General features: G+C 39.9%; 1 protein-coding gene across 1 annotated transcript in view; it reads right to left on the bottom strand.

Annotated features, from left to right (window-relative positions):
• GABRA5 (gamma-aminobutyric acid type A receptor alpha5 subunit) overlaps positions 1-6,210 on the bottom strand; it is a 115,262-nt gene extending 109,052 nt beyond the window's left edge. Inside the window, exons 1-2 of the mRNA XM_026845944.1 lie at positions 6,122-6,210; positions 421-576 (exon numbers count right to left, since the gene is read on the bottom strand). Of these exons, the coding sequence (XP_026701745.1) occupies positions 421-576; positions 6,122-6,210 (245 nt within the window). The remainder of the gene's footprint in view (positions 1-420; positions 577-6,121) is intronic.
• Between the last annotated feature and the right edge of the window lie 2,132 nt (positions 6,211-8,342).

Genomic DNA, 8,342 nt, shown 5'->3' with positions numbered 1-8,342 from the left:
CTCTGTATGCACTTTTGTCATGTTCCCCTGCCTGCCTCAGGTGAGACTAATAGCCTGCCAGCACTTGGACGTGACTCCTGTCAGGCACCAGTCTTGCTAATTAAGTACTTTTGGCTGTCTCAGCATCAAACTCTGGGAGCACAAGAGAGATAAAAGCAAGCCACAGAGAGATCACAAGAGTCTGTGTCGTTGAGGACCTGGTCCAAAACGAAGAAGCAGGACCGTCACAGGGGGGTTGCAGTGTTCTTCTAAAATGGTTGGTCCATAAAAGACAAAGGTATAGGTGTGGAGGAAAGGAATGATGGGTTTCTGTCTCTGCTAAATTATTAGTTTATTTTGAAGAGGACAGTAATACAGCATGGGGGGATTATCAGTGCGAGCCAGCACCACAGGGAGCCAAATTCTCACTCTTTCACAAACCAGACCTCATTGCGTCGCCCATAAGGCTTCATAGGGGGGTCGTAACCATTGCAGAAGTAGAAATCCTTGCGGTATGCAGCTTCACTTCCCAGAGCAGACTTCAGCTTGGCAGCATGGATCACATAATCTGTCTCTTTGGCATAGCCGCCAAACTGCCTGCAAAGAAATCAAACACAGAAAGGTCGGGAGGGAGAACAATATATAGCCACAGTGTATTTACCAAGCATTTCAGTCCAGGTCCCACCAACATGCACTTGTGCAGGCACTGTTCTCTGTGAACCAGTGCACATTATCGTGATAGATTAAGTCCCAAGGGTTGCAGAGCCAGGGTGCAGTCATTCATTGGCAGACCCCAAACAGACACGTCTATCTGTTAGCAGAACGGCCCTGCCCTTTGAGTCACCGCCATATCAGTGGAACAGCTTACTAGAACATGAGGTTATCTCTAAGTCTGCTCAGCCCACAGTCCTCACACCAATGCTGTCAACAACCATGTTCACTGTGGTGTGAACAAGAATCTGCTGGAGGTCAGGTCATGAAGGGAAGCCAAACTCTAGCTAGCCTAACAAAAAGGGGAGGTAGGAACAGAGATGTTAGCAATTACAGGCCACAATACTATTTAAAAGGGGTGGACTGGAACTGGTCTGTTTTATGTTGACCCCCCCATCAGGGGACCAGTGCCACTCACTGCAGGCTATAGGATGTTGCAGCAGCTGTGGTCTTTTAACCCCTTTTCCCTCTTGCTGACAGCACTGACCCTGTACCCACTGCAAAGAGAGATTGCCAACTGCAAAGGACAGGAAAAATAAAAGAAACATCATCTGTGCTCTGGGTCAGCATTGTCAGTGTTCTCTGCTCTGGTGGAACATGCTTAGCCTCTGAAGGAGTGCAGCCTGAAGGCCCACAGTTTGCAATCTGGCTGCAGGGATTTCCTTTCGGTTCATCTATTGAAAACCACCTCAGAAATGACAGCAACCTGGAGATTCCAGTCATGCTTTTGCAGGAGTTCTTTCTACTTGGTTTGCAGTGACATTACAGCAGAGCAATGCAGAAAGGATGGAGAGCAAGGGGACAGCCTTGCCAGGGTGGTTCAAACTGTCAGTGATGTTTTAACACCTAGGTTCAGCATCGCTGCAAGGCGCACTATCAGCAGAGTTAAAGGCAGTCCTGATGTTAAATTATTTGCTAAATAAAAGTGGATTTACATGCTTTTTTGGCTTGGTGTTGTAATTGGGGAAGAAATGCTTTTTAAAGGATTTATTGGTGGAAGATTTTATTAGAGACAGTTTCAAGATTCATGGTCCCTTAAAAAATACAATTTAATAATGACCTTAATACTTTAAAATAAGGAGTAAAATAGTTTATGAGTACTTTTACTTATTTTACCCTTACATTGTTCCTATACTTGGCTAGTTCAAGTGCAACATCATTCTTATGTAGAGTATTAACTGGTATTTTGTTTTATGCCACGTAATCTTTTTTACGTTTTAAATTCTAAAACCACAATGAACATTCTGTAAAAAGATCAGAAAAGAAAGTCAAAAGAATTGCTAATAATTAATTAGAAATCGTTAACTTCTCAGTGAAGGAATGGCAAATTGACTTGAGTTTTAGGTGATGTCAGATAAAGCACAAGAACAGTTTCTCTGACCACCTGATACACTGTAAATTAACACCCTAATACTGAGATAATCTCTGCTTGTCGTGTACAGATATTGAAAAGATAAAGAGCAATTCAGAGGCATTAGAGGAGACATAATGTACATATATCGTACAAATAATCTATCTGGCAGTGGTTTAGACCAAATGTGAGGAAGAGGTGATCAGTGGGGTGTGTTAGGCTGTGGAGGAGATTTACAGTTGGTTAACTAGTGGAAATCTCCATTTGTAAACTGCATACCATCACAGTTAGGGGGAAGCAATTTCAAATCATTAAGTGACAGGATTAGTGGGACCATTCAGTGTCTTTTCCTGTCTCCAAGATATGTACGTAAACAAAAGAAATCCCTTGCTTCATTTGGCAGAATTTTTCTTCTTTTTTTTTTCTTTCAGCCCTTATGATAGTCTGCCTCATACTCTTTTCATTTGGTTTTGAGTGGTTTGTGTGTGTGGGTTGCAGGTGAAGCAGAGTGTGGCCTGCGCTTCTGGCTGGCTTTGGCTTCAAGGTTGAGGTATCAGTAAATTTCACCCATTTATTAAAATTGGGAATGAGATCCAATGAACACCACCTTAAAAAAACTTTCAGGAGGGCTCTGAAACTTCAGGATGGTCAGTTCAGGTCTGTGTCTGACTGTCAAGACTGGAGACACTGGGTCAGCAGAATCTCTGGGGGAGATGATTTGCACAGTATTCTTGTAGATTCTTGTTGGTACCTATGTATGGTGAAACTGGATAGCATTCAGATCTTTTAGTTTTCTAAACTCACCTTTTAAGCTCGAATAATATAATTTGGGGTATACATACCTCATTTGAGTAAAATATTTCTTCACCACCATTGTGATCCTTAGCACTGCCAAATGACTGAGAATGTAGAAGCGTTAGATTTCTAATATTTGTCTTTGAGGAACTGATCCAACACTTGCTGTCTTCAAGAAATTTTTGAATTGGGAGTCTAAACCACATTGGTGAACATGATCTTAACCTCCCAGAATTAGTGTGGAACTCACTGTTTAAAAGAGAGAGCCAGTGCTGGAGCAGACGGCTGAGCTGGTCAGGAATCATCTGGCAGGTGGCCAGTGCTGGGCAGGAGGGTGGCTGTGCTCTGGTTTATGGCGAGATGCCAGATGCAAAGTCTAATGATGGCTATCGTACCTTGAAACTGATTACAAAGCTGAATTGTGCTAGTGCTTGTCAGACATAAACCCAGTTCCTAAGTTTTGTTATTTTACAGGTTTTGAGCAGTGAGAATTCACTTTTTAAAGGTTGTGGGTTTTTTCTGCAACTGTAAGGGCTAGAAACGTCTATAAAACCTGGAGTTCTTCTGAAATTTATATGACTCCAAAACCAGAGTTTGTTTCCTGTGCCTTTACTTTTTATGTTGAGCTCCTGTGTAAGAGTATGTACCTCTGAACAGAACTTTTCTAGTCTAGAAGACTACATGCCCATAAGCATATAGATGGGGTAGGAAATCAGAGGGAGGTAGTCAGGACTTAGAAGAAGAATTGTAGAGGTGAACTTGGAGCAGTTTATCATACACACACACAAAAAAAAAGTGTTTTCTGAAAATCACAGGAGTTTGATAGGATTGATCTGTCCCTGAATTTTTAGTGAAGCAGTCGTTATTTTTGATTCTTCTTTCATGGGGTTGCTCCTTTAAAAATTCTTCATGCAGAGCCCTACAAAGTCCTTCTTGACTTGAATTTGGAATAATGTAAGTCGTAAGTGACTGAAAGAAGCCTGTAAGATAAGCAGTAGCTAAATTTCTTCAGTCTACCATCAGGCCTTTGCATATAATGCAAAGTTCATTTTTCCCTTCTGGTAGGAGTGGAAATATTTGATTATAGAAGTGGATAGTTGTTAATTTTGTAGCAGTTTTAGTCACTAGCTATGTTCCCAGAGCTCTCAGAGATATTTCTGGCTGTGTATCTACAATAAGCATATCTGAAAATGTTGTAGAAGGAAGGGGTCCAAATTATCTGAAAGATACCATGATTCATTCCTCCTCCCAATGAGACCTCTCTGGACAGACAGTTCTGAAGCCTGGCCATTCTATTTACATTTTTAGAGACTTCATGGAGAATGGCAACAAGACAGGTTGCATTGAAATCCTTTGACCTATATATTATTGAGAAAGCACAACAAATAATTGTCCCACAGTTTAGTATTCTTATAGGGAGTTGTAATGTCTACATGTGTTTATCAAGAATGTAGACAACATAGTTTAGTGTCGTTATTGCCTGAAACCTGACTACAATGTGGCATATTTTGGTTTGAAGACACCTTTTGTTATAGAGAGTTTTATTTGCATATGTGCAATAGGGTCCCTTTTTTTCAGACAAGGAAACCAGATTAGGAACCAGTAAGTGCCTGTGTCATGTGTATTTAGAGTCAGTATTTACCCTTCAGTGGTCTTTTCAGTGTTTGTCCACTCAGTAAACTGCTAGTTGTTTAACTAACTAAATGGGTATTTATCAAACAGATTTGAAATGATAGCATATGCAGTGAAACTGGGTTGGAAGTTGCAATCCTACTATATCTGTTAATCTCAGAAATTACTAATTTTAAATTATTTGAGTAACAGCTAAAACATAATTAAACTGAAGTAGTGTTGCAAGGCATGTTTCGGGAAACCTTTTTAAAGGTTTGTTTACTTTGAAACCTTTGTTTACTTTGTAAACCTGAAATAAAATGAAGCTTCTTTACTTCCAGTGCTACTGTGCACTTTCAAGGGATGGATCACAAATCCCACTTCAGATTTTCACATGCTGAGGTGAATAAACCCACTTAAGCGAACATCAACCTGAATTACTAGTGCTGGCACCTATGAAGCACTGACGTTCTGTAACACCGATATCTTAATAAGAAGCTGCTAGTAAACAAACACATGTAAGTCAGCATTTGGTACAGGAATATACTGGAAATGCAAAGTAAATTGTTTATTTTGGTGGGAGTGAATATTTTAGTTAAAGGAACAAAAAGAATACTACTGCATACAAAGTTCAAGAACAGTTAACACTGATAAAAATACTATTTTTATCATTCTGATTTCCCTAATGTTAATACCTGTCACAATTTATTATTTTAATAATTTTGTAGTTGGATTAAATCTGGCAAATATTTCAGCTGGGTCTTAAGTACAGAACTGCTTCTTCTGCCCTCTGTTATCCTACCGAGATGTATGGTAGGCGTTTATTGAATGACTGCATGGAAATAATGCTTCAACTTACCCTGCTTATGCCAGGTTGGAATTTTGATTAGTTAAGATGAAGATGTCTCCTCTGCCTACTTTGCCTTTGTAAAAGAGCATGTAAGATAAAGACTGAGTGCTTTGAGTTGCACAGATGATTCAATAATGTTTGTACTCCTTTTAGTAATGTTGGGATATGGTGCCATCATTTGTATCCTCATGAAACGTAATTAGGTATTGAATGTTTGCCTTCAGAAATGTTCAGCCTGAGCTGCTTTTTTTGAGAAGTCTGGCAGTGGACCATGAAGTGGAGCATACTCAGTTGCCTGCTGCATCGCATTCCACAATATTTTCTTCCTGAAATATTTAGTAATGTTTAATGATTAGTTAGTCTTACTTTGCTGCATCCTGCAGTTGAGACACATCAAACCACTTACCTATGTTCTTAAAAATATATTTAAGTGCCTAGCTCTGTCCAGTTTAGGGAGATGTTGGATGAAGTGATATGCTTGCCAAACTGGAGTAAGTGTGGAAACAATTATGGTAAAACCTGGAAGATCTTGACTGTCAATACTATGTGCTAGCCACTATCTTACAGTACTAAACATTTCAAAACCCTTTCTAAATTTTACATAATTATAAAAAGGCCTGGTAATTTCCTCCATAGCTGAAATACAACTAGCTAGCTCCATAGGATATTTTGTGGTTTGCACCTGTAGTAGCTTTCGGCTTAGAAGACACCCCAAATGAACAGTGCAGTAGGAGTATATGTATGGAAGTTTCAAGACAAATCACCTCTGTTTCTGCTGCAATGAACAAAAAAATTGGTTAAAAAATTATCATAGGGCCCCTTGCCTTTTTTCTTCATTTTTGTCTTCATCTTCTTTGCTACCTCCACCTTCTTGTATGATCCACTTTCTTTCACCAGAATACTTCTCTGACATTTCTGGAGTGTAGTTTTTCTGCTTTTTTGTTTCCTCCCTAGTGGTAAAATGCCAGAGTGTTTTTCTGCTAGAATTTTTCAGACTTCATTGTTCTGAACAAGACAATGATAGGATAGTGTTAATGTCCCTTTCCTGCAAGTACCCCACATTCAAAAAACAAAATTGGGAGGCAAATAGCTTGTGCTACGTTTGCAGCTATCCACTCCAATCTGGTGAACTTCCTCTAGTCATCCAAACAGAACTGGTTGGAGTAGGCCATATTGCTTCGTGAAGTTTAGTATCAGTGGGACTGATGCTTCCAGGGGCGGATCTAAACACACAGTGTCTGAGCTGCTTGGAGTGATAGTGTCACTAATACAGCCGTTGTCTTTTCAGGGCTCAGATAGTACTGCTGTGCCGTGATGCAGTCCTGCTGCTGCACCATGGGCACAAGAGCTGTTCATGAGAACTTTTACCTCTCAGTTCTCATTTGTATGGTGTATTTTCTGGATTTACTGAATCCTCCTGTGTGTCACCTGCCACACACAAAAACCTGTCATGTCTAAAGAATTTCTCTCTTCCAGTCCATCAGATTACTTTTGGAGGCAGACCTCAAACGTCATTGATAACTTGAATATGTAGGAATGCAGTACTTTGCATATAGACACTAAAAAGGCCTAATCAAGCAGTTCTTGATTTGCCAAATTTTATCTGTCAGCTTTCACTGACTGTCTACCTGGATGTTGAAGACACACCTCTGGCACACAATCAGGTGATCAGTCTGGGATCACTTTAATCCTGAAGCTGACCAGGAGGCACCTACCCAGAATATGTCAAACAGTCTATGTTGTATGTGAGACCTTTGATTCTGGAAATGACAGTGGGCTTTTGTCCATTGGCATGCCCATATCAGATGCATTTTAACTGATATCTAAAATAACACTCAAAGGCAGATGGGTCCATCCTGTGGCAAAAAAAAAAAAAATCAGAAGCAAGGTTCCTGACATTCTGGAGAAGGCACTGTTTACTGCACTGTACTGTTTACCTGAGCAGGCATTTCTCATATTTATACTGCTGCTGTGTGTGCATTCTACAAGCACTGAAGCAATTTAAGTTTTTCCCATAGAAATGCTCTGGACATTAAGATCATTAAGCTTGTAAACTGGAAGTTGTGCCTTTTACATAATGATTAGTAGTATGGTAGGAAAAACAGTGTCTCTACCAGTCTTTGGCTGTTGAACCTTGTTTTAAGAGGCTGCTTCTGCCCTTCTGATGCCACTGGTTAGTAACTTACTCCTACTTCTTATAGTGGATGGAATTGTGACTCCATCTAATCCTGCCATTGCAAGGGATGGAATTCAGTAATTTTTATGGTGCTTTCCCATTCTCTGTTCCTATGTTCATAAATCTGTGGTGGATTTATTTAAATGAAGCCAATATTTCAGCCATTTACAGAATAGAGGACTCCACCATGCCCTGTGTGCAACATGATTAAAGTTAGGAAGATATGGTCAGTAAGGAGTTAAATAATAATTTTAACCTTCAGGGCTAGGGCTGCACAAAACATGTTCAGGCTGAAATGATCTGAGTATTTGCTAATCTTGCTTAATTGCTGTGTCTTGTGAAAAGTGTTCCCTTCCCCCATGAGACTCATAACTCCAAAATGATGAAAATAGCTTCATAGCAAAATGTCAGCAGGCTAAATTAGCCCGGACAGACAGTCCTATAACTGCAGCTACAGCCTTGAAGTAATCTTCAGTTAACCAGGCTACTATTTCTTTAGAGACTGATTGCGTATTGTTTATCCTCACACATTATATTGTGCCACACAGGGAAACCCCAGGTTTTTTAAAACATTCTTCTGATACAAATCATAATTTTCCATTCCAGAAGCAATTCTCCTAAGCTTGTTTGACTTATCAGGCTGGTCTGTACAACCTGGGATATGAATCTTTAGTAGCAAATTCTTCCATTCGTTGTTCTCAGCCAATCCACAGATGGAAAAACACTGGGTAAACTGTAAGCAATGATGTTTGTTTAATGACTGTTTGCTGTTGAGAGTGCCCATGTGGCAGTAAATGAGTCAAGCTGATGAGATGCACAGACACCTGTACAGGTTTGTGTGTAATAAATAATTTTTGCAGAACATTTCA

The sequence above is a fragment of the Athene cunicularia genome (genome assembly GCF_003259725.1).
Source record: "Athene cunicularia isolate RWA chromosome 1 unlocalized genomic scaffold, athCun1 chr1_part1, whole genome shotgun sequence".
In the NCBI taxonomy this organism is placed as follows: Eukaryota; Metazoa; Chordata; class Aves; order Strigiformes; family Strigidae; genus Athene; species Athene cunicularia.
The sequence above is the reverse complement of the archived record's forward strand: the minus strand, read 5'-3'. Positions and strand labels throughout refer to the sequence as shown.